Genomic DNA, 25,983 nt, shown 5'->3' with positions numbered 1-25,983 from the left:
AAATGCTGCTTACAAATTAGTGCAAGGGCAATATGAATCAAACAATAAAATATGTAGTAATAAAATACTACAGCTTGAGGCACTCCTCTGAGTACTTTTAAGTACATTTTGCTGACAGTACGTCTGTACTTTTACTTAAGTAAAATTGTGAATGCGGGACTTTTACTCGTACCGGAGTGTTTTTACACTTTGGTAGTGCTATCTTTGCCTAAGTAAAGGATCTAAATATTTCCCCCATCACTGAATTACAGGTCTGTCGTGCTGAAGTGAGGTCGGTGTCTCCATCTGGTGGCGGGATTGTTCTCTCTCTCTCTCTCTCTCTCTCTCTCTCTCTCTCTCTCTCGCTCTCTCTCTCCGCCAGGAAGTGACGACATGAAAACAATAACGCGCTGAACTCTCTCTGAGGCAAAATCCGTGGAAAGGTGTCATTATGCCGCATTTGAAATGATAAATGAGCAAACGTTACTCGTCGCAACTGCCAGAGCAAGCCGGAAATATTTTTACAGCACTTAGCCAAAGGACGTTGTTGAAATAGGTAAGCGGTTTTCTGCACTCGCCGACGGCTAGTTAGCTAGCTAGTGGCTAACTGCCTAGCTTGCCTGTGGATGGTTCTTTATTGTTTGGGCTAGCATGGTTAGCCACAAAGATTAGCTTCTGTCTCTCAGAAATTGAAAATACTGTTTCTTTAGTATCTTATTTTTAGTGCGAACAAGAATTAAAGTTTTTTTTTTTACTCGTGGGTTTTGTTAAGAAGTAGAGTTTATGTACCGTAGATAGGTTTGAGTACATCGTATGTAATATTATCGTTATTAAACTGTTCAAGTTTATTATGAGTGGCTAACGTCATTGTAAACACCGTTGGAATGTAAATGCCAGTTACCAGTACATTTACTCGAGTACTATACTTAAATTTTAGGTATTTGCACTTTACTTGAGTATTTTCTTTTCATGTCAATTTATACTTCTACCCCACCACATTCCAGAGAGAAATATTGTACTTTTTACTCAACTACAATTATTTGACAGCTACTAATTACTTTACAGATTAAGAATTGAAATACAAAAGATTTGAAGGTCTTATAAAATATCATGTTTTTTGTAGATTGAACTACCCAAAAATAAATACAAGTATAGCTGAAACAATTTCTCCATTAATAGATTAATCTGAAAATTAATTGGCATCTATTTTGATAGTTGTTTGAGCCATTTTTTAGGCAAAATTGCCAAAAATTTCACAGTTTTAGCTTCTCAAATGTGAGGATTTCCTGTTTCCCCCTTTAATTATTTAAATAATTCCAATTTATTTGTTATATTTTTAAGTTATGGAATCTTGATAGGACACAACAAGCATGGTAAAGATGCCACGTTGGCCTCAGGGATAATTGTGATGGGAATTTTCTGAATTTACAAACCAAATGATCCATTTATGGAGAAAAAAATCCATAATGAAAATATTCAGTAGTTATTATCGTACATAAAAAATTTTCTTCATTGAGTCCTCTTATTTTTGATCCTTTTAGTACATTTTCCTACTTATACTCACATTCTTTTACATAAACATTTCAATGCAGGATTTGAAATGGAGTATTTTTTACACTGTGGTAGTAGTATTTGTACTTAATTAGAGAATTTGAATACTTCCTCCACCACTGCATGTTAACCTGTGCAAGTAGCCCAATTTGTGATATCAGCACGTTTGTTGCCGTGGGGTCACAACATGTTTAGGTTCTTTATCAAGATATTACCTATATGTACTTATCTCAATCACATCCCTTTCCCACAGATCTTTATAGTTATGGCAGCTTCCTTACCTCAGAAGCCGGGGATGGCAGGGATGCCCCCTCAGCAGTCATCCCACCTGCCTCCCAGCGCTGCGTCAGCCCAAGGTCAGCAGCCCATGCCCCCTCAAGGAGCCCTGAGAGAGATCTCCCCAGTGTTCCTCTGTCGGATTGGACAGGAGACCGTCCAGGACATTGTTACTCGCACCATGGAGATCTTCCAGATCACACGAGCCACGCAAGTAATGGACATTGCCATGTCAGCTAGCTTTTTTGTTGTGATGCTGAGTTTTGCAAACATCAGGCCAGAGACCTTTTCTCAATTGGCACAACTGGCTGTAAAAATTACTGACCAAGTGGCTTACAACTGAGTAAATTCTCACTAGCTGTATGCGATCATACAAAACAGCCCTCCAATAAGTCCTATCTTTGTGAAACCTGTTCAGTTTTTATTGAAAAACTTTAAAAAAAAAATCTTTATAAGACCGACTGGAGGCAACTGGATCTGAAGACTTAATATTACAATCTTAACATATCACACACTATGTGATTTTATCTGTCGACTGTCAACAGCAACTGACCCAGACTGGAGCAGACCCGGTCCAACCCGGTCTGATCAGTTGTTGCGACCAAATCCTATTCATAATCACCTCAACAGCTGTAATGTGTCCCCACTTTTAATCTTGATTTTGTATTGGAGAGCACACTATTAAACATTTTTTGATTAATCTAAAGACAATTTTTGGACATAACAAACTCAACTCAAGGTCCACTTTTTCTCTTGTTTTGAAGCTTTTGATTGAGTAATCAAATAGTTGACCAACCAGTTAACTCTAGTTTTGTCCACCCCTGTTTACATAGAGGAAAAGGACAGAATATTAGAAATACTTACCAATTCTTTACTATTATCATAGATGACAATTTTGCTTTAGAAAATGTCTTAATTTCTTTTCTGAGATATCTTGCGATAGCTACTGAGAGAAAATAGAAAACAAAATGTTACAATGTGTTCTTCTACTGTCGAGTGTGTGTGGACATTAACTGAATGGCTGATGCTTTTTCGAGCTTACAGTGTTCATCTGTCAGTCTGCATTTGTCCTGTCTTTCTTTCTAGCGTATCAGCTTGGCATGCTTGTCAGCATCTGTCTTACTCATCCTTCCATCTCCACCTGGTCTGTGCGTCTAATTGTCTCGCACTGTGTTTCTCAGTTTTATCACTGACTTATTCAAGGTTGTCCTTGTCCTTTATGCTTAGTGAGTTGTTTTTTTTTTTTCTTAACTGAAAACTCTAAGAGCAAATGAGCAGCATCAGGACCATGGACTTGAGTTGGTATGCCTTTTACCGACTCTTGATATCATCATCCCCATGCTAATATCTAATACACTATAAAAAAAAAGGAGAGGGGAAAACTCTGGACAGTTGACAGTATCAGCTTAAACTTTACAGGAAATTGAGAGTAAACATATATATACTGTCTTAATATTAATAATGTCTCCTGCCTACCAACTGGTCTTTATCTTTATATTACAGTGCCTTCTGAACCAAAAAATGGAAACGACGCTTTAACTGAAGAGAGATGTTGTGTGTCTTTGATGTAGCTTCCTAATGGTGTGACTCAGAGCCAGGCAATGTATCAGGACCGCTTTGGGAAGCTCCAGGAACATCTACGGCAGCTCGCCTTGCTCTTCCGAAAGCTTCGGCTCCTGTATGAACGCTGTGTGGAGATGACCTCTGACCTGCAGGAGGGGCCAGCAGAGGTTAGGAAGAAAACATTTTTTCTGAAATATTCAGCTTTTTAGGAATACATGAAAGCCATTTCTTATAATGCTAATGCTGCAAATGACCTTTTACTTTTTCTGCCCTTTTATCTGGGCTTGATTAAGAAAAAAAAATGTCAGTGTATTATTTGCCTTTTCTCACACTTTCTTTGTTATGTATCACAACCCAATTCATTCTTACAAAGGAAGACAAAAGCAGCCATTTTAAAACTTCTTTGTTTGTATTCCGTGTCTTCAGCTTGTGCCATATGTTGGAGAGGAGCTGGCTTCTGTCAGAGTGGAGCCATGCAGTCCTGCTGTCAACCAGGAGAGAACACAAGTTCTAGAGGTGTGTTTCTGTTTTCTCTTGTCTAACCTAATAATCAGAAGTGGCAGTTAATTATTAGTGCTTTTTTTTTTTTTTAAAGAGGTTTGCCGTGTATTTAATATATCAGTGTTGGCGCATCAAGGCAGTAAGGCGAGTAGTGGCACATTCCAGCCTCTATGCTGTTGTCATATTACAGAACAGTTGATAATTTTTCAGCTTTTTCTCAACTTATTTTTTTCACATTGGTGGTATATTCCTTATAATCCCAGACATTTTAAGAGCTACTTTATCAAGCATAAAATAAATGTCCTCCACTGCTGCCGCTTGTTAAATAACATCACTATTTCCTTGGTGGTGAAACATTACTATCTGGCAGCTCAGGCTTGCTTTGATATTAAAACGAAAACAGGAACAGTGATACTCAGATTACTGAACTGAGCAAGACTCACTATTAAAAGCCTCTAGGTGGCAGTACTGACATAGGACAAAGTGACTGCTCGGTGCTATGGGAGAAATGCAAAACTCCTACATCGTTTGCAGTTTAAGAACATTTGTTTTCCGTTTGTTTGTTGTATTTGTAAATATTACATTCAAGTGGGATAAAGTTTTCAGGCAAGTTATGAAATTGCTGCCAGGCAACCCAGTAGCAAAATAGGATATTTTACTAACAACATCAGTACCAAGTCAGTTAAAAATGACTTTTCTTACTTCTTCTTCTCCCCAGCAGTTATAATCAAGTCTCAATAACTGAGTATGAAAATTCACTGTTTACAGTGAAAAAACTAGGTTCTGTCCTGATTGTTTAAGATTGAAAGGACGTTAAATGCTAACGCTATGGCTCATGCACTCCAAAGGGTTTTAACTAATTAATGTCATATGTCATGTGGTTCACCTGCAGAAAGTACGTCAGAAGAACCAGGAGATGAAGGTTCTGATGGATCAGATGAGGAACCTGCTCTGGGATGTCAATGCCATGCTGACGCTCAGGAAATGATAACTCTTCATTAGATCTGCTCTCTTTTTGAGAGATGAATCCCTCCGCAGGCATAATGGCAAACATAAGGTGAAATAAGAGAATTTCTGTTGGATTTTAGATATGGGACCTTCCACTTAGGTGCACCTCCTTTGTGTTGCCGCTGTGTCATTGAAACTGACACATTACTCACAACTTCACCCAACATCTTTTTTGTTGATTATCTGTTATATTGAAGCTGTTTAGGGGAAAACTATTAATAAGATAGGATAAGGCTTAAACGAAAGCCAAAAACCTGATACACTCCACCCCCAAGGATTGTCCAAGGCAGCTGACAACCTTTTTTGTGATTGCAAAGTGCTTTACAACTGTTATTTTGTCACTCTGTGTTTATTCAGATACGTAATGGACCTCTGTTTTCATTATTTTTAAATAATGAGTTGAAACCTGCATTGCCTCACGTTAAAAAAAAAAAAAAAAAAAAAAGTTTTCTTGAAACACTATTCATGGTGTTTTGCTCCCAGGTGCTCACTTGACACCAGACAGACTTGGATTCACTGCAGGTGATTCTTGCAGAAAGCACAGAAGCTGATCTGATGACTGTGTTTACAATAGGAACAATTGCCCTTATTATACTCTGTTGGTTGTAAAAACACTATGGGTTCAGAATTCAAATTAGCCCCTTGGCAGCTACATATCTCAGGTGCTTTGTACATAAGTGTGTGTGTGTGTGTGTGTGTGTGTGTGTGTGTGTGTGTGTGTGTGTGTGTGTGTGTGTGTGTGTGTGTGTGTGTGTCTGTGTGCGCGCACATGTGTGTGCGCATGTGCTTAATGAGATTAGCTTCTTGAGTGCTAGACAGCACACCTGTTTACCCTCTGGGTGTTGAGACTTGCTTGCCTGTGGATTTATTTTTGTATATTGTGGGACAAAAGGTAGGCCTACTGGGTCCATTCTGTTTTGTATAAAATAAACTCTTTTTAACCTAAATCTCTTTAAGAACATATACTCTAAAGTCCTGCTTCTAAATACAAGACTGGCATAGTCAGACTTTGCAGGATGTGCTCCATTGTGGCAATTCCAACCCCAAGGGCCGATGTGGGAATGCATGCTCTCCTTCACAACTGAGATGATATGTAAGTACATCAAGGCATATCCTCCTACACATAAAGCTGCATATCCTGACCCCGACCCTTTGTATTCATCTGTCTTTACACACCAACTGCTCATCTATTTAGTGTTCCTACAGTACAACAAGGCATCAAAGACCATGAGAATTCCGCAGTCACAAAAACACAGCAAACACGTAATTGAGTGCTTTCGATTGCTGTAACTGTATTTAGAATAATTCATTCTGCCCAGAAAGGTTTCTCCTTTTCAGTTGCTAGGAAGAAAAATCCCAGGATTTCAACTGTGTAAGCGAGGGCACGCTAAGTATTCTATGATGGCAAATTGAATAATGTTGGATTTTTGACTGTCGGTCGGACGAAAGCAGTTTGAAATGTCACCTTAGTGTTGGAAATTTATCTCACTATTTTCTGATATTTTATATAACAAATGATTAATCGAATATATGAGAAAAAAGGATAATCAATATTGAAAATTTAAATAATTGTTAGCTGCAGTACTAGTTGAAACCAACTGTAATAGGATTTCCAATGTACAGCACATTCAATTATGTATAAAGGACCAGTATAAAGTCCAGTCTGGTTTTTGCATGTTCCAAACTAAATCAACATATGATTTCTGGTTTTTCACATTTTTCAAGACAAAGAAAATTGTTGCTAATCTCATCCTGGTTAATTCAACCAGGATGAGATGCCCCTTCCATAGGCACAGCGTTGAAATTATTCCCTGTTGTCTTCCTGATAAACGTGGAAGGGTACAAATGTGACCAATTACTATTGGCCTCACTGGCTCACTGTTATGTTTCCTTTTTAACCCTATACAGTGTCTTAAGATGTAGTATGATGTCCTGGTCTTCTTTTAATAGAGGGTGTGTGTAAGGTAAGGGGTGGGTGGGTGAGTGGGGGGGTGGCTTGAACGGTCTGCATCATCATGCCAGAGATTGCATTTACAAATCATTTTATTGTTTGTACAGTTAGCATTTTGATGTGAGATGATCTGTTTCCTTGGCAACAGTCCCTGCACAATAACACTGAGACACACATTGACAGCCAGAGTGCATGGCATCAATACCAGTCCCATGGCTGCTTCTGGCATGAGTTAGCTATTCCCGTCTTATTGTCAAGGCAATAGCACTGACATCAGAAGTGTTCACACATGCTCCTATCTTTGCTGTCCAATAGAGATTGTCCTTTCTCAGTGAGAGACCCAATTACAAGGACTCTTTCAAGGCTCCTCCTTTGTTGTCCTACCGGACTCATGGACGTTGCAAAAGCTCCTTTCAAACTTTATAGACCCTTCTCTTCTCATATTTATATGTATATAGACCAGAACAGTCCACCAGGGTCTGTCTGATGATTGTACTCTGTCCATTATGCAAATGGACCATTTTGTCCACATCCCGGACAGTCCTTGAGTATCACATCTTGACTGTCCACCAGTCATTGGTCCAGTTGTCTGTCCAAAAGGCCACTAGACCATACCTCCCATTCTCCCCATTCTTTCTTTCGATTTCACGCCCTCTCCAGGTCTTTGTACTTCTTGCGGAGGACAGATACTTGATCTTTGAAGAGCACGGGGTCCAAGCGAAACTGAGAGTGAACCAAAGGCATGTAGCCAAACCAGCTGGCGAAAGTGTTGACACACTCCTGCCGCTGGTTGAAGTGCTCCGGGTTGGCCCAGGGGACGCTCTTTGTACCCTGGGAGGAAAAACAAGACACCTTCATTAACCCTTCTAGTCATGTCCCGACATTTGAGTAAACAAGATCCACGGACTAAAGCAAATAAGACAAATAGCCCCCTACCTGTGGACCGGGCAATTCTTTGTACTGCTTCCTTTGAGCCACTTTGATTGGCGGCAGGTGAGTTACAGCAGAGACCAGGAAGTTCATCAGGATGTCCTCACAGTTGGAGGTGTGATCCACCAGAGTCCGCAGAGACTGGGGCAGGTAGTGGGAGAACAGGTAGTGGTAGTACCTGTGGAACAGGTGAAAATGTTAAACGGATGTATGCAATATTATTAAAAAAAAAAAGTAGTATAGGACATATGTGTACAGGATATTCTTTTTGAGAGCTAACAGATTAAGGTACTTAAAAAAAAACACAGGGCAATATCAGCCTTAGTGATCACAGGTTCAATTCCCACAGCTGCTGATGTGTAATGTCAAAGATAAAAATGATATTATCGGTAAAATATAAAGTTTGCTGGCTGCTTTGTTAATTGACTGTTAAACACAACAAACAGGTTTTCTGTTGAATGAAACACCATTGATTTTGCTGTGGACAATTACCACCCTTTTTAGTACATATTTGTTTTACAGCAAAAAAAGAACAGACTGATTTTATAAAAATAAAAAAAAATTTTATAAAATCATGTTTATTACTGTCATAGCGCCTACATTCTACCTCAACACTGATAAAGTGTTGTCAGCGGTGAGGCGGTGATGTCTAAAATCAATACGTTATCTGTCACATTTCGTTGGGAGAAGGCTTCTAAAATAAAAAATGTACCATACAGAGTAAAGACATCTCTGCATAACTTATCACGGGAATCCGGCAACCAGCACCTTTATGGTAATAGGCATGGAAACATCTACAGGAAAGAGTAGATGGTGTGACGTATGTTGATGATATGTATCTAGGACAATTTAACCATTTCACCACCAGAAGGATTTGATATTTATAGTGCACAACAAACCAAACCCCTGTGGTACAATGCATATGTTTCTATTCCTTTCAAGACTAGAGATTCTGGTTCAGTGCTTTTTATTAATCTGTTAATTTTGCATTACATTTTTTGCTAAGCAGTCCTACTGCTTGAGGTTCCCACAATGAGCAAGGGACATTTTAACTGACTGACTAATAATTGTTATTTCAAAATGTCACAGGGATTCAACAGCTTTTTAAGTGCCCAGTACATTCAAAACTCACATCCCTCTACCATTGCACATATCGGCTTAAGGCTTTTTGAATTATTCAAACTGCTTGAAGTAATCCCTGAGTAATTCACCCTCTTCTTTTTCCCTCACCCAAATATCCACAACATTATCCTTAATATCCTTTATTTCTGTTGGATTGTTCCTTATTGCTTTTCAGGTTGATATTCATGTCATTACGGCCCCTGCAAAGCTCTCTTAAAGGCAATTTGTTTTCAATCTTAGCTGCTTAATCAGTGTTTAGCCTTTATGTCTAAATTTAGGTATGTGCACAGTATATGCATGCATGCTTGTTATAAGTAAACAATGGAAACATTTTAGAGGGTAAATATTAAACCTTACAAAATAGTGTACTGTATGTTAATTATGAAAATTTATGAAGAATCTGAATTGAAATAGTAAAGGATAGAAATGGATATGGAAAATCATGTTGGCTGCTGCCAGATGGTCAATTAGAGATGCAGTGGGCAAATTCACATACTACTGTGTTGGTGTACCTGTGGTAGAAGGCAGCTCCAGTCAGGACGATGGAGTAGTCGTTGGTCCATTTAGAGGTGTAGCCCCAGGCGTGCTTCAGGGGATCCCAGAAGTGGCTCCTGGGAGGGTAGCCCACGATTCGCTCAGGAAAGCTCCTCCACACCAAGAAGGCAAAGTTCACCTACAAGTACAGACATGGAACACTTAGATACTGTTGCTACTTTTCCAGCAATATTGATTTTTTTTTTTTTTTTTTTTATCTGTGTGCACATCTGCTGCATGTTTATAACCCACACACTGAAACGTACCTCGCTGGTCAGCAAGACTGTATCCTCGTCCAGACTCAGCACTGCTTCTGTCTCTATGGCAACGTGAGGTAGGAACCGACTGGTGGTCTGAGAGAGAAATACAGTAAAGAATTTTAGTTCTGGTACTTGGGGCTATGTGTTGTCTGACATGTGCTCCGAGAGATTACGAGAGTGAGTGAGAGAGGATCGTGTTACAGTAAATCATCTTGAGTGACTGAGATGAGCGAGAATCACTATAGATTTTGCCTAGGGAGGGGAAAAAAGTCAGACTGTGAAAGGGAGACGGAAAAGAAACATTGAGAATGACTGACATTTACGAAGGCGAACGCCACACGGATCGGTGGACATGTCAGATATACATGGATAGGAAGAAGAGACAGAGAAAAATAGACATCAAGGGGCAGGACCAGTGAAATGGAGTAACCGAGATATATCGAGAAGGAGAGAGAGAGAGAGAGAGAGACAAACAAACTGAGCGACTGACAGTTTGTCACACTGTCACTCAGACATCAGAGCAGGGTACAGTGTGAGTTGTGTTGGCACTCACCTTCCTCCTGCCGTCTGTCACAGTGAGGGGGACGGGCATGGGAGGCCATTTGCTCCGATTAGGTGGCGGCTTCTCGCTGTTCCAGAGAATGATGATCTGCGGCAGCAGGTGAAGGGAATTTCACATTTCACACACACAGATAAGATGCACCGGGATTGATCAGGAATAATTGCTGACATCAATCAACCGGAGGGGCTGGCAGAGGAATGCTTCCTCATCAAATTTTCATGTTAAGCTCATGGCTAAAGCTTTAGTGTTTAGTGTGGAAGACTGCACGTGTGCTGAAACATTGTTTTCACCTTTTAAAATACACCATCCCACCCGTGGGACGCTTAGGCCTTGGTAGTGCTATTTTAGGTGTGTTTTGGTCTGTTCTGGACTAAATCTTCACATAACCTTGACAAGTCACACAGTGTTTGGAAGCTCTAACTCTCCTGATTCTATGTGTGCAAAGCATTTTAGGATCCTCATATCACTCCAACAGCTGTTGACACAGAATTGGATCAGTCCTGTGGCTATGACTCAAGTGTTTTCCACAAAAAAGCTACTACTACAGGCCTTCTATTCCCTTTTTATGTCAGAAAATAAACAATAGCTGAGGCAGAAAAACCTTAAATTTCTCCCATGTTTTTGTTGCTAACTTTGGTTCAGTATCTCTTATACTCATCCTGATTTTTTTGTTGTAAAATTTAAAGAGTGACCTTTCAAACGAGACCAGAGATTAAATGTAATCAGAGGAACAATGACCTTTTTACTTTGGGTGCAATATATTCAGGCTTGTGCACAAAAACGGGGCTGTCTGGTAACAGGATAAAAGTTACCGTTTGTGGTTACATTATATTCAATTTTGTCATAATCTCCTAGAGTTTGTCTGATTTACCTGCGAGCAGTACTTTGACTTGGAGACCACCTGAAGCAGCTTCATGATTGGCTGAGACTGGGAGACCAATGGGGAGACAGCATGTATGACCGCAGTGAACTCCTGACCTGGACTGACCCCTGAAAAAACATAATACGAGAGGAAGAGTGAATGTATTACCTGCTTGAATATATGTATCAGGTGCTGTTCTAGAGAAGAAACATACTGTAAGAAAGTGTATCTGTATTAATCCACCACGGATCACCAGAACAATTTAAAGCCACTTATGTATATTGTGAAAAATTACATTTCTGGCACTGGTGGTATAAAAAAAAAAAAGACAGTCGTCGTGAGCAATACACGCTGCGGAAAGCAACATATAGACTGCTCCAAATTTTTGTCTACGAACAAAGACTTAATCATTTGAAAATGTCATAATCACATTCAAATCAACACATAGTGACTTTTTAATAGTTTGAAATAAATAGCAACCTTATTCGTGACATATATTTGATTATGACTTGCTGGTAGAGTGTTGATTACTCATCTGTACCACCACACGTCTGACATTATAGTCTCATCACGATCCCTACTGTGCAATCAAAATTTGCATGTTGAGCAGACTCATTTAAATCAAGGGTGTGTTTACCTAATCCCAGGTAGTAGAAAGGGAAATGTGCGAGGTGAGTTGAGTACTCTGGTAAGACCAGCAGACCTCCTGGCAGGGAGTTCCACATGTACTTGTTCCTCGATATGTGAGAAAACACACGGTCCTTAATGATCTGGGAAGAGACAGAAAGAATGGATAGGGTTGGATGTGGGTTGCAAAGCGAGAAGCAGAGAGAACATATTGACTTGGCATAGTGAAGTAGCTGTTGTGCTCATCTAGTACAAACCTGCGCCACATTCGTTTTTTTTTTTTCTCCTCTAAGCTGGTGGATGACAGCCTTGGATCTTAATCTAAACACCACTGCACTTCAAGTCCCGACGCACTTTCGTTTACATATTACAGCAATCCCCAACGATGTGCTCTGTGTACTTCCCATTTTACACCAACAGGAGGTGTCCACGCTGCAGCAACAGTGGCACCCACTCTGAGGCACTCTGTCTCACTGACCTCAGGCTGACTGCACAGCTGGCTCCCATGGGGAGAGGTTCCCCTCTGCATGCTGTATGTACTGTACATAAGCAGCTTATCACCAACCTCCAGAACCTCTCCTTTATCATCTCTAGCATAAATCCCCAGCAGCAAATACACTAGGGGCTGCCAGGCCTGCCTTTATAAACATCAGAGTGCAAAGCCTACCACTCACTGTGTGATTTCCTCCGATTTCACCGGGGTTAAAGCTGTTGTTTCCCCGCGGTTTGTGTGTGCTAAAATAGACACTGGCAGCGCGTGCAAAAACTGCTCATATAAGGCGGTTATTTCTTTTCATGCGTCATTTTACCCTTGGGCCAACCTTCAAATTACTTGTTCTTAGCTGAAGCAAATACCTTTCAAGTACATATCTTAATATTCTCCTCTTGTTCGAAGAAAGCGAGGTGAAACAAAAGATGAACAGAGAAAGACGCTGTATGAGCTACACCTGATGTTAAACCTGTGAAAATCAGGAAGCAAAAAATAATATGATCCAATAAAATAATCCAAGCAGCTTCCTGTTTCTCCTGTATCTTGCAACAACTCCTTCAAACATGAAACTTTTTCTGAACCTGACCTGTAGTGTTGAAAAATAAACATAATAGCGAGCAGTGAGGCAGAAACTGGCAGGTTGAGACCGATAATGTGCAATGTAATGATATATCATCTCATTACATCAGGGGGTTTCTCTGAGACTCGAGGCAGATCGGATGTGGACTGCTCTGAAAATGTTCACCAGGCCTATAGTACAACACAGAGCTGAGATAGTAAAAAAAAAAAAAGTAGAACTGTAGAACACAGGACAGGATCCAACCCCATAATCACAATGATAGAAGGTTAGTTTGACTCAAATGTGAAAACTCTGCTGGGAAGCCTTTCTGAAAGAGGACTGATGATAGATAGCACACAGGCAGTAAACTGCACAGAGGTGGCAACTATGGCTGTGTGCTCAGAAGAAAACCTGTGTTTACAGCAGTGGCTTCTTTTTGTAGATGTTTTCACTGGAAAGGGTAGGGTGCTGCACATTCCTGAAGAGAATTATACGGTACCAGAAACGCAGAGTATTCAGACTTATAAAACACTTCAATTAGGTTTCGAGTCAATACTCAGCAGCCAAAAGAGACATTAACCGTAAGGATTTGTGGGAGATAGAGCTCCTAGTGGTGGCACTGGGGGTCAGTGCATATTAAGGTATGACACAGTCAGAGAATTATCAGACTTAAGACTTAAGACCATTTAAAGCCACTATATTTCGCAGCAAAATCAATTCTTTCCAGTGGAAATTTTCCCAAAGAGTTCAGTTTTTATGACCAAGCCAACGTTTGACCAATAGTTAACCGTCTTAAGAGGTCCTGGCCTTTGTGGGAAAGGAGAGCCAGAGAGTCCGAAATGAAAGAAGCTGTCGTAGCTTATCCACTATCCCTCCTATGTTGGATTATCAGTTATGAGACAGGAATCAGTGGAACTAGGTACATCTTGTTGTTGGGAGTTTTTCCCCTGTTCAGTAATTCTCTGAATTGGATTAAATAACGTACAATTCCGAGAACAAAATTCCGGGCCGGAGTTTTGGGGAGCTACTGTGACTTCCCCGACCGAGCGAGCATGTTCACGGATGACTATGTTAGCGCTTAGCTCAGCAGATGGTCCAAGATGGTTACCTCCAGGATTAGCCTTGAATTTCACCCAATTTAAACTGCCCAATTTATTAAGTTTTGTAGGGTTAACAAATTGTGGAGTGTTTCATTAGCTAGTGAAACCAGATACAAACAAACCGTGTCCAGCTCTGTTTAAATTGTATTAATATTAATATTTTAGCTTAGATTTTATTTAGATGTATTTTTTGACTCTTCTGTAGTTTTTTTCATTAAATGGGAGATATCATAGCTGTCCGATTTTGCCGACTCAGTTGCTCATGATTACGGCCCTAAACTATTTGATGAGAACAGGACACCACAGTTCTAGAACAATGTATTTTGTAAATAAATTGGGCTGTGTCCCTTTCCGGTGTGACCGGCCCTTTATGCTGAGTGTGTTGCAGCTGACCTCCAGCGTGGTGAGGACTATCTTGTCCACAGAGGAAAAGTAGGCTTCCCACAACATCTGGGTCCTCTGCCGCAGGGCCAGGACTCGCTCATTCCCGACTGCTCTCACTGTGGACGGCACCTAGAAAGAAAAGATGGGAGGAGATTCAGACAGTGACATGAGGGGGGAAGAAATAAAAAAATTAAAAAGAAGAACAAAGCAAAAAAGCCACAAAGAGTTTTACTTGGGTTGTTTTTTCAAGTTATGTCTCTTAAAATAGACTGGAAATGGCATTTAAGTGATCAAAACTGTGTAAACCAAATCAAGTGGTTGCTTAATCTGGCCCCCTAAAAAAAAAAAAAAACATTTGACATTGAGCTAATTTGGGGCCTGTTGTTCAGATAATTACACATTAATTAGAGAGGACTAAATTGGGGATTTCGAGTGTATCACCGAAATTGATTTAATCACTTGGAGAGTTAAGCTCAGTGGTCAGAGTGGAAGAAGGCTATGTTGAACTGAGAAAGGCATGAGCCGCTGACTGCTTCAAACTCTTTAGTCTTTACACGGCTAACACATTTCCTAATGAGTGCTGGTTACAGAAGCCAGGAGGCCGCTAAGTATTTATCTATCTATTTATTTATTTCCATTCTTGCCTAGTTTCTCTTCACACACCTCCCTTCCTCTACATTTCACTACTTCACCTTGACCCCCTTTCTCCTCTTCCCTACCCTTCCTCCTTTTTCCTTCACTTTCCCCAAAGTACATCTGCAGAACAGCTTCGCTATAGAGTTGTCCTCAGTTTGGTCATCAGGATCTCATAGGTATGCGTCTATTCAAGTGTGCACTTGTTCAGTGTGTGTGTGTGTGTGTGTGTGTGTGTGTGTGTAAATGCTTAGTCGTGTTACCTGCAGCAGTAATCTCTCGTCCCCCTCAATGACCGCCTGGTTCCACTGTATGATGTCAGAAAATGGCAGCTCCCAACCATTACTCAGCAACACGGGGATACACGCCGCCTGGACACACGCATATAAGAATTGACAATGAAAAAACCAAATGACAGTGTGCAGAACAAACTAAAAAAATTCCGTATACATCCCTTAAGCCCTGCTCAGCCGCAGTTTGACTTGGTTCCTTCCGGTTAAGCTTCTCTTTGGCAGTAAACAACGTAACAGGACGTTCTACAGCTGCATGAATATAATGGAGTCTGTATGAGTTCAGTCCCAGCTGCTTGGCACTGTGATAATACAAGCTGAGCAGATAATATGATCAATGCTCCTGTGTGTAAATGTATGTGCAGCTGAGTGTGTGTGTGTGTGTGTGTGTGTGTCTGTGTGTGTGTGTGTGCGTGCGTGTGTGTGTGTGTGCAGGATCCCTATAGGTTGGCTGGAATGAGTAATAACTCCTGTGTCTCCTTTCCCAGGAAGACCTGGAGCTTTGTCAAAGACCGTCACTCGCAGATGCAAACCCAGATGTGGCTGACATGGGCTGACTACGCAGTAATTAGGTACAACCCCTGAGGGACATACAGTATGCAGGGAAGCAGGTAAACTGAAGGAAAAGAGAGAGGGATGCAGGGTTGAGGGGGGGGAAAGGAGGAACCGGTTGATACGTGGAGACATCCTGCTTTATTGAAGTTGATTTTTGATGTTGCCTTATCTCGTCATTCACCGACAGGTTTTTGATGTTGTTCCACTTTTTTGCTTTCCAAGCCCTCCTTTGGTGTCCCCCTCTCCGTGCATCTATCGGTTACTCTATCTGTCCTCCTTTTTTCCATTTCTCTCCACTGCACTCATCCCATCCCGCTCTCTTCCTCTTTCCACCCACGGTGGTCTGGAGTGTTGATAGGTCTGCGTGTTATTTCTTTTGCCACTTTTTTTTTTTTTGTAATTACACCACCGGAGCGCAGCGGCGGCGGCCGAAATGGTGGACATCAAACGTTCTCTCCGGCCCACCGTGGGCTTCCACGCTCCTGCATTTCCTGTGAGAATAGACCTGCTGAATGACACTCCAGCAAATACGGGGACTTGTATGTGTGTGTGTGTGTATGTGTTTGTGTCGGACACGGGTTACAACAAGGTCACACGAAGACTCCTGGAGTGGTAATCCAAGGCCTCTAAATTTGAAATGCAGCCCCAGGCTTGCCTGAGTCGTCTTCCCAAGAGATGAGACGCTCTGAGGGAGAGTTTCAAACATTTCAGACACGCCTCTGCCTTGAGGTAGCGTAATATAAAAGCCTATGAGCTGTGCAGTTGTTTTGGGTTTGTTTTGTACTAGGAGATGAAGAAGGGGAGGTGTTGGGTGAGTGTGTATGTGAAGGAGTGGGCAAATGTGTGACCGTGTGTATATTGGAAAGCTGGCAGTAAGTTTGCCACCACACTGGCAATTGCCAGTTCTTTTGTGGGCTTGGCTGGCATAAAAAAAAAAACACGAAAAAATCTTGAAAAGTGGCTTGAATGGAAAAGAGAGGGGATAGCAGGGAGAAAAAGAGTGGGAGAGAAAAAAAGGACAAAGAGAGAAGACAGGAGGAGAAAGGGACCATGACTGCTGCCTGCTGCCAAGCCAAATGGGTTGTGTGTGGCTTCGTCCATTCACCAGACATCAGCACAGGGGCAGGCTGCCACTCCTGTGGATGTTTCCGGACCATTCATGCACACACACACACACAGCCCCAGAGACCAGTGCAGCCAGGGAACATTGTAGCAGCCAGAATGTTCAGTGTTCGGCAAATCTAAAAACTAGCCACTACTGCTTCCTGCACTGGTGTGAGACTGTCGACTTGGGTGGCGGAGAGAGAACAGCAGCACGCTGACTGGCTTAAACTGTTCCCTCACTCCGCTGACTTCGCTATCTCCATTGTTCATGTACTTGCACATTTCACTGATGGACTTAAATGAACGATTTCAGTGTTTGCATAAGTGTGTGTGTGTGTGCGCCTCCGCGTGTGTTAATGGACCCGTTTTAGTTTAAAAGGTCTAGCAAATAGCAAATAAAGCCTTTGCGGCTAGATCTGCACTCAACACTACACAATGGTCTGAGGAAAATACTTGCAGATGTGACCATTAAGGTGTCCATAACAAAAAAGACTACATAAACCACGGCTCCGGAACATTAAAAATTCTCATCCTGCGCACTTCCATGTTGACTCCACTGTATATGAGCTGGATCCCATTCAACCGGGACTGTTTCCTGTAAAAGTGTAATATGGTCACTCTAACAGTGGTATGTAGGGGGAAATGCTGCAGCTAATGTTTTGATTATTGTTGTTGTCGGCATATACAATAGCATGAGCCCCGCTGTTTGTTAAGTCGGCCTCGGAGAAACTGGAGAGGCCTGTAGTACTCGGGCAGGATGAATGCAAGACTTTTATGAAGAATATAACAGAATTATTTGTCAGGGTTGTGGTCCTATATTTTTGGCATCCCATGTCTATGTGTAGGGGAATGATTTACACTTATAAGCACACGCAGTATCAGATAATGTTGATGATTGTGTACAGTATACTGGAGGTTATATGACAGGTTAGTTCGTGTTATCCAACTTATCCAACCCCTGAAAACTTGGGTTCAAATCTCCAGGTTAGCTTGATAACATTAAATATGAATGTCTAAATAAGTAAAGTTACAGTTTTGAAAAACAAACAAACAAAAAAAAACCGAGCAAACAAAAGAAAGTGTTGGTGTGGTTTGATTCGATTTGATTGACGTTGTTGGAAACATAAGCAATCCCACAACTTTAACCAGAGTCTAATTAATCTAATTTAAAATATTCCTGAATCCTGATTGGTGCTTGGAAATGCATGGCGTCACACGTATTTCAACTGGGCACCACCCACTTTGAATCGGTGAGCGCAGCACAGACAAAACACGAATAAAGCAATCGTATTAGTATATGAGGAGTATTGCTGACGTCGTGTGTTTTCACAAAGGCCCTAGGTCAAAGGTCCTCAGAGGGGGCCTTGCAGTTTGAATAGCAGGAAGTGCTTTGGATGTAAAGCCATATGTTAGTGACGTTTTTCAGGAAAAACAACTGCCTTATTTAAGAGTCGGTGACCAAGGCTGATTTTCAGAGCGGTTCATCGGCTTCACACCCTTTCACGAGCAGACCTGCAGGTGCTTGACTTGACGCCGTACTTCTTGGTAATAAACCTTTATATGCAATCAAGACGGTGTCAGCGGAGTCTCCTTCATCCTCTTCACATCATCAGCACATTCTGATAAACCACATGTACTCATGTGAATAGAACTTCAGCAGAATATTTTCTATTCATGTGTCTTCATGTAGGACTCCAATGCACATAATAAGAAGGTGATCGAGAAAAGAGGGTTTTCGGGGCCTTTAATGTTGAGAAATGCAGGTGTAAAGCATGATAATACGGCTAATGAGCCTTGAATGATGAATACTGTTGATGGTGCATGTTCTACAGGATAATATATATTTACCTGTAGTGATTCTAGGAAGCGGAAGGAGCCCAGGCGTCGACCTCGAGGCACCAAACAGAAGGTGGAGTTGTGGAGGAGCTCCTGGTAATCAAACCTAAAAAAAACAAAAGAACAATGATATACATTAATATATATTATATATATATGTATTTCATTTTTATTTTATTTTCAGTTTTTTTTTTTTTTGCAGGAAGTAGTATATGAGGGCAAAATTTTTTTTTTAAATTGAGTACTCAATTAAACGATGTATACAGAGACAGGACACACACAGAATTCCAGGGGTTGGTATGAGAAAATGGCTCTTTTAAGGATCTGTTAATTATTACGATATTGATTCTTAAGAGGGACATATTTTTATAAATGTTTTTCTACTCTGTTCAGTCACCCAAGTCCCGCAGAGTTATGTCCTTGCACAACACAAAGTGTAGAAGGGAGAGGGTCAATTATGTAGTTAGTAATACAGATTGACACATACAGTATAAGAGCTGTATAGTTTTGGAAAGTCGAAGCATTAGATTGTGAAGAAGCTACACAACGATGAGTGCAGGGAAAATATTTAAGATCAATCTTTCAAGTTCTATGGTCAAGTCTAAAAACTGGTTCAGTGAGTGTGGTGGAGCTAAGAGACCAAATTGGAGTGTAGCAGGATTTTTAAAAACTATAACTGCGTGAAGATGTGTGTTAGAAACTGAGTGTGAGATGTAACCTCAGCTCAGTGTAAATAGATGGGTTTTTTTTCTTTTATTCAACTCTTAAAATGATGAAATGTGAAAGATGCCAACAGAAAAGTGTAGCCGTTATCGACTGGAATAACCAAATGATAGTGAATAAATCTAATAATCAGCCTGCCGGTGTGGCGACACACGCTCCCGCTGATACACGATACTGAACATCTGTCACACATAAAACAAGATTTTCGTGGCTTTTCATTTCTGATGTTTAGTCATAACGGCCCAGATTATATGCATTCATAAATCTACTAAGTTTTTTCTTCCCCCTTCAGACATGTTGGCACCGCTACAGGTAGCTACTGTGTGCTTGAAAATATATCCATCACTGAGCTCATAAGTAAATATGCCCTAATCTCTGTTCTCTATCGATTTGTGTTGTAGACAAGATGGCCTGAACTTGTGCCAAAGTAAGACATTTTTGAGTGCGCTACTCCCACTGGCTGCTGCCATACGTCAACCGGGGGAGCGCCACCACTTAATACTCATATTTCATACTCGCGCTATGTTTAAAAAAAAAAAGAAAAAAAAAAAGCCAAATGGAAACCTCCGCATCAATGCGCTCCTTCATCCGCTGAGTGGAAAAGCAACGGAAGAGTGGTCTAACGGTCTCATGGTAAAGAGCTGCACAGTGAAGTAAACAGATTAGGAAACAAACGGGCTCTTATGGGAGGAATTCGACTTTCCCCTCACTCTCTCCCCTCCTCATCTCATCACTCCACCCCACCTCTTCCTTTGGGTCTTATCCTGCTCTCTCCTCTTCTTCCTCCTCAGCCTGCTTCCAGCTCTCTGCTTGTTTATTTGCAGAAGGTAGGTCAGTGTAAAATATGCCCGCCATTAATCTTCTCCGTCGCTTGGACATTTATTTAACCCTCCATAAGTGATGAGACACAGGCCTCTCTCGCTCCCTGGATGAGAAAGTTGGGATTTCATTGCCGATGTTGACATCCGTTAACACTGCCACACTCAGCCCTGGACATCAAGACCTGAATGGATGTCACTGTGTGACATTACATTCAATATGAATACGTCGAAGCACACCAAACGGACACAGGCATACACACACAAACACTGGCTTCGGTTTAGTGAAAGGGAGCCTTGTTTGGCGTCAGCCACGGTTCTGCTCTGATATTCCCCCACCTGTTGATAGAGCTTTGCCATTGCTGCTGTTGCGCATGTACGTGTGTACATGGGCGGGTGATGGATCCCCGTGCATATGTAGCATGAGAAGTCTCCAGTATGGAGGGTTGGTGTACGTTTGACCTGAGTCTTCGAGTGAAAAAGGGATTCACAAAATGTATTTCTGAGGGATTTTGCATCCAAATCTTGTTCTGGTCTCGGGATTTAGGTGAACACATGCATGCATGAGTAAATGAATTTGTCGATTGCATCTGTAAAGACTTCTCTTTGTGTTCATGTGTTTGAAAGGGACTAAATGAATGCGTAACTGAGAGTGCGTGTTGCTTTCAAAAGTAAATGCATTCACTTCTCCTCGATTAAATATGTGTGATGGGGTATGTTGGTGTGAGAATATATTAAAGGTACTACATGTAACATTCAGAAAATCTTTTTATAAAAGACACCGGTGGCCGTCGAGTAAACTGCAGTCAGCCTCTCTTTGCCGACTGAAAGTGATTGACCGGCATCGTGTTGATAGATGAGGTAACTAAAGTTACACTGTTATTACAGGTTGACTACAGACTATATTTGACCCTGCTGGGGGCCGGTCGTTTGTTGACGTTAGCGGACTCCATTTCTAAGCTAACGTTAGCTAGCTTTGCACACAGTGGGTGCTGTAGGGGCACCGAGGCAAGGCACCGGGGGAAGTGAGCGTAAATGGCGCATCCTCTGGACTCTCCTGGAAGATTCGTCCCGAGTGCTTGACGTAGAAATCGGTACACAGGCTGTTATAGGCAACTGAGAAAGTCGGCGAAGGTCTGATTTTTTTTAAGTTACGTAACAACTCGTTCACACATTGGCAATAAAAAATTGATTAATATATGTAGATTGCTTTACATTACCACATACGTAGTACCTTTAACATTTTCCTTGTTGTGTGTGTGTGTGCACAAGCTGTACCGTACCGTATATGTTTATATGTGTGTTTGCATGTATTATATCTAATGTGAAACAGTGGGATTCCTTGTATGATGCAAGTGTGGTGAAAGTGAGCTGTCTAGTCTGACCCACTTCTCTCCGTGGGCCTGCTGCTCGTGTGTGTTTGACAGTGAATAAGTGCAAGTCAGCTTGTGCCCGACATGGTGCATGTGTGTGTCTGCATATGACAGGGTCTGTATGCAAATCCAGCAGTCTGGCTGGCCAGTCTGCCTGCTGCTGTACTTTAATGAGGGAATCTACTTAAATGCCGGGAACAAGTAAATCATTTAACAGCCCTTTATTTCCTACAACAAACAACCTGGCTTGCTGCGTCTCTCCTACACTCTGCTCCTCTCTCTCTCTCTCTCTCCTTCTTTTCTTCTCATCTATCTCTCTGCATTGTTCCTTTGAGTATGCAGGTTTTTGTTTGTTTGCTCTGTCACAGAGATTCCACAGGAAAACAAAGGTGCTCTGTAGGTTTTGTGTATGAATATGCACATGTCCTGGATTATTACGCTATGCCAAAGGTCCTGGTCTGTGTTTCGATGTGAATCTGTGTATATGCACATTAAAAGGTTTCTTCACCCACATTAGAGATGAAACAGTTGGTCAGTTAATCAAGTAGTCAGTCGAAAGGAAATTGAAAACAGCAACAATTTCGATAATCAATTTAAGTAATTTTTCAATTAAATGCCAAAGATTCGGAGGATCCAGACTCTCAAATTCCCTGCTTCCCTGTTTTTCTTGGTATTATTGGATAGTAAACTAAATATATATGGGTTTAGAACTGCTGTTCAGAAAAAACAAGCATTCTAAAGACATCATCTTGGGCTCTGCGAACTTCATGAGCATTTTTTTTTCCTGACAGTTCATACAGACGATCAAATGATTAATGAAATAATTTTTTTTGTTTTTTGTTTTGTTTTTGGTGTTCACAGCTTTGAGAAATATTATTTAAGAAATTCGACAGCAATGTTACTTTCTAGAGCAGTGTATGTGTTCCTCTGGATATTCTACGGATCAAGCTGTGAACAGCTGTCTTCAGAAAAACTTTCGCCCATAGTGACGTACAATCCCATAGGAATGGCTGTTTAATATAAAAATCCAGTGTTGCAATAAAGCAGTCCTGCTCATTTATTTGCAACTTTGGCAACTTTAGCTTCATACAACCAGAGATATTAAAAGGTATACATAGGTACACTGCTGCGATGTATACTGCAAAATATCTGATCGTTGACAAATTTATTTCATCTAATGGAATATATCATCATACCAACCACATCTAATGACAAAAAAATAAAAATATATACATGCAAGAATCGTAATTCAGGTGAACCACCCCTTTAAGTACCTCTTCTACTTCTCATAAGGGCATAAAAAAAATAACAAAACTGGGCAAGTGCATGTGTGTGACGAATGTAACGACTAACTGAGTCAGCGTGTGTCTGTGACTGGGGTTTGGCGGGCAGGTAGACCAAGCTAAATGACAACGACTCACTGTGCACTCGTGTGTGTGTGTGTGTGTGTGTGTGACTGCATGCATGTCATTTCATATGGTGCACGGAAAGGAACGCGCCGCACTAGCGCCACTGCATGTTAATGTGGGAAAGCATGCATACAGTATGAGTAATGTACACGTACAGACCAGAACTTGCAGTATAATACCACTGGGGGTTTTAATGACTGCTGTGTGCGCTGGGTGGCAATTTGCATGATTGTTATCTGGAAGCCCTCATTGTGAATGTGCTCAGATGTGAGTACGGATGTGGATTGCATTAGATTACATTGCAAAGGTGACATAATAGTAGAACATTGTTTTGTCAATGTGCATATTTGTGTGAATACTTTGGATTTATGGGATGCATGCAACTAAGAATGGAATATAGGGCTGTAACTAAAAATATTTTCTATTATTTTTTTTATAGTAGTCAAAGTACTATGTCTCTGTGAAAGGGGTCACTCGTAGTGATTGAACACACAAATAATTATCAACCAACTGCAGTTCACATCTGCCTTGTGAGGCTTCTTTCAGCTTATTGTTTTGGTTTTTCTGGGCTGCAACCTTAACGTTTTCGTTCGCTCTCACCGCACTCATCGGCGCCATTTCTAGACGCAGCATGAGGATGTTTTGAGCAAAAAAACTCTGATAAACCCACTGTAAGTTAGCCACTAGCTGGTGAACACGGTGGAGCATTTTGCAGCTAAAGAACCAGATAATACCCTCAGGAGTTGGCCGAGAGCAAAACTGAGCTGTTTTCACTGTCTCCACGTGGCCAAAAAAATCCGTTAATAGAGGTTTAAGATGATGGAACCAGCATATTTTTGGCACATTTGCTCAATAAAAGTGCTACATTTTATAAATCAAATAGCTTATAAGTCAGCTATTTGACTAATCGACTAATTGTTTCAGCACTAATGTAGTTATGTTTGGGCATGTGTACAGTCGGCAGAAACATGGCTTACTTAACGTTTTGACTCTAGGCGTTGTCTGAATACATTTTCATCTCATTTGTACGCTCTTGATTGCACGTTGTGTTTTTGGATGAAGGATTGTGATTGCGTGTACACTCACATCCGTCGAAGTAAGCACTGCTCTGTATGAGTGTGCACGTGTGTCATATTTGTGTCTGTGCACACGCACTGCTGCCTCCCACTTTTTTTTTTTCCAATCCCTTAGTCTCCTATGAGGACAGATATAGTTAAACATTAAACATCCAATATGGAGCCAATCTATGTAAAAGGATAAGAGAAGTTGATTTAGTAGTCACGGTACACACACACACACACACACACACACACACACACACACACACACAAACACTCTCAGAAAGATTTAGGCCTGATGTCTTCATACTGCTAGAATTTTTTTGTATTTTTGTTTCAAATAACCACAGTCTCATACAGAGACATAAATAGAGACACAGGCCAAAGACTTTCTCACACCCACCCTGTGTCTCCCACACACACACACACACACACGGTGCACAGCATGCTGTCTTTTCTCATGTCAAGACATTGGACTCAGTGTGATACTACTATCATCAGAGCTGTGTTTACTAAGATGACAGCGCTCTGAGTCGCAGACAGTATGCGCGTGTGTGTTTATGTGTGTGTGCAATTTGTTCTGTCTGATAAGCAAATCTGCTTCTCCTCAACGTCATCCCCTGATCCCTTTCTCCCACTCATGCAGCCATTAGCGTCGCCCTCGCCGACTTGCTTCTCTGTTGCATTTCTTCTCGCCCTCCATTTTGTCTGAGCATGATTTCATGCACTACAACAATAAACAAAATTGCTCCCCACTCAGTTGTTCACTCTTTCCCTTCTGTCTCGTCGCTTCATGCACGCTCGTCCCTCACGTAAACTAAACACCGACTATTTAATGAATATTGACCTAGTGAAAGCGGAGAGGTGAGGGATGGAGGGGAAGCGGGAAGGGGGCTGGGGCTGAGTCTCCTTGACTGACAGCAGCTTCTGGTCAGTTGATCTCCACTCTGCTTCCTGTAAAGGTCAGGTGTCAATGGACGATGAGTGTGTTCCAGTGTCTGTGTGTATGCATGTGTGTCCCTGTGCATGAACACGTGTGCGGTTGACCAAGGTTATGGATTGGCCACCACAGCGCTAACAGGCCACTGTCAATACTTTTCATTCTCACGAAGACCTTACTGAGCACAATACAACCTGAATGACAGAAGTAACTGTCTTGATAATGTCAACACACACGCTAGAAATGATTGCCAAAGCAATAATCCTAAACAAGAACATACCTTTCATCCATCACTGCTCCGGTATCATGTAAGGCAACAGTGTTGTGCTTGTGCTGTACATTTTTATAATTCTTTTATTTCTTTGCTATTCAACCTATAAATAAAGGGAAAAAAGGGACAAGAATAAACTGGGGGCCAAAGCATTGGTTCAGGCGTAGCACTGAAGCAGCTTTCATTAGCTCATTGCCATCAGCTGCTCCACTCATGCTTCACAATAACTGAGTCATTCATTAGCTATTTGGCTACCAGCTGACCAGTAAAGGCCAGTCACACTCGTGTATTCCTCCGCCACCAACTCCTTCTTATGTGCTGAGCTTTAAGCCTTGTTGTTTTAACTGAGGTCTTATATTCATGTAAGTGTTTTTTAAAGTGAGCTTAGTTCTCCCCACAGAATCCTTGTTGCTACTCAGATTCTCTGAGAGCCCCGTTAAAGAGCAGAGTTTGCTGTTAATGGTACATTCCTTGGCGTATATGTTGCTGTTCTAAATATTTCACAGTTAAAAAATTACAGTAAAAAAGAAAGGCTTCCTCCATTAAAAAATATATAAGACATTTTACATAAAGAAATTCCAATTAATGTTATTTAGGACTTTTTTGAGTGGATATTGGCTCCCCACATTTCCTGTCACCTCTCCACGGGCCGCTTTCGAACAAAGGCAACAGTACTCCCAAAACACACTTAAAAAAAACATGTAAAAATATCAC

General features: G+C 41.2%; 2 protein-coding genes across 2 annotated transcripts in view; one reads left to right on the top strand and one right to left on the bottom strand.

Moving 5' to 3' along the window:
- Positions 1-346: 346 nt before the first annotated feature.
- Positions 347-6,815, top strand: zgc:114119 (uncharacterized protein LOC619273 homolog). The gene is made up of 5 exons (XM_040120895.1): positions 347-535; positions 1,784-2,020; positions 3,378-3,536; positions 3,796-3,885; positions 4,763-6,815. The coding sequence occupies exons 2-5, from the start codon at positions 1,796-1,798 to the stop codon at positions 4,856-4,858; spliced, it is 570 nt and encodes a 189-aa protein (XP_039976829.1). The 5' UTR covers positions 347-535; positions 1,784-1,795; the 3' UTR covers positions 4,859-6,815.
- Positions 6,816-6,918: 103 nt separating this feature from the next.
- ext1c (exostoses (multiple) 1c) overlaps positions 6,919-25,983 on the bottom strand; it is an 80,665-nt gene continuing 61,600 nt past the window's right edge. The window contains exons 3-12 of the mRNA XM_040122104.1: positions 18,690-18,783; positions 15,156-15,263; positions 14,269-14,388; positions 11,737-11,869; positions 11,109-11,227; positions 10,229-10,324; positions 9,682-9,768; positions 9,394-9,554; positions 7,766-7,937; positions 6,919-7,660 (exon numbers count right to left, since the gene is read on the bottom strand). Of these exons, the coding sequence (XP_039978038.1) occupies positions 7,475-7,660; positions 7,766-7,937; positions 9,394-9,554; positions 9,682-9,768; positions 10,229-10,324; positions 11,109-11,227; positions 11,737-11,869; positions 14,269-14,388; positions 15,156-15,263; positions 18,690-18,783 (1,276 nt within the window). The 3' untranslated portion in view covers positions 6,919-7,474. The remainder of the gene's footprint in view (positions 7,661-7,765; positions 7,938-9,393; positions 9,555-9,681; positions 9,769-10,228; positions 10,325-11,108; positions 11,228-11,736; positions 11,870-14,268; positions 14,389-15,155; positions 15,264-18,689; positions 18,784-25,983) is intronic.

The sequence above is a fragment of the Xiphias gladius genome, chromosome 24, assembly GCF_016859285.1.
Source record: "Xiphias gladius isolate SHS-SW01 ecotype Sanya breed wild chromosome 24, ASM1685928v1, whole genome shotgun sequence".
NCBI classification, from domain to species: domain Eukaryota; kingdom Metazoa; phylum Chordata; class Actinopteri; order Istiophoriformes; family Xiphiidae; genus Xiphias; species Xiphias gladius.
This window is presented reverse-complemented; position numbering and strand designations above follow the sequence as displayed.

Excerpts from the sequence above, each read along its gene's own strand:
- zgc:114119 (XM_040120895.1), top strand. The coding sequence starts at position 1,796 with ATGGCAGCTTCCTTACCTCAGAAGCCGGGGATGGCAGGGATGCCCCCT. Across the intron at positions 3,537-3,795 it reads TGCAGGAGGGGCCAGCAGAG|CTTGTGCCATATGTTGGAGA; the intron begins GTTAGGAAGAAA and ends CCGTGTCTTCAG. Across the intron at positions 3,886-4,762 it reads AGAGAACACAAGTTCTAGAG|AAAGTACGTCAGAAGAACCA; the intron begins GTGTGTTTCTGT and ends GTTCACCTGCAG.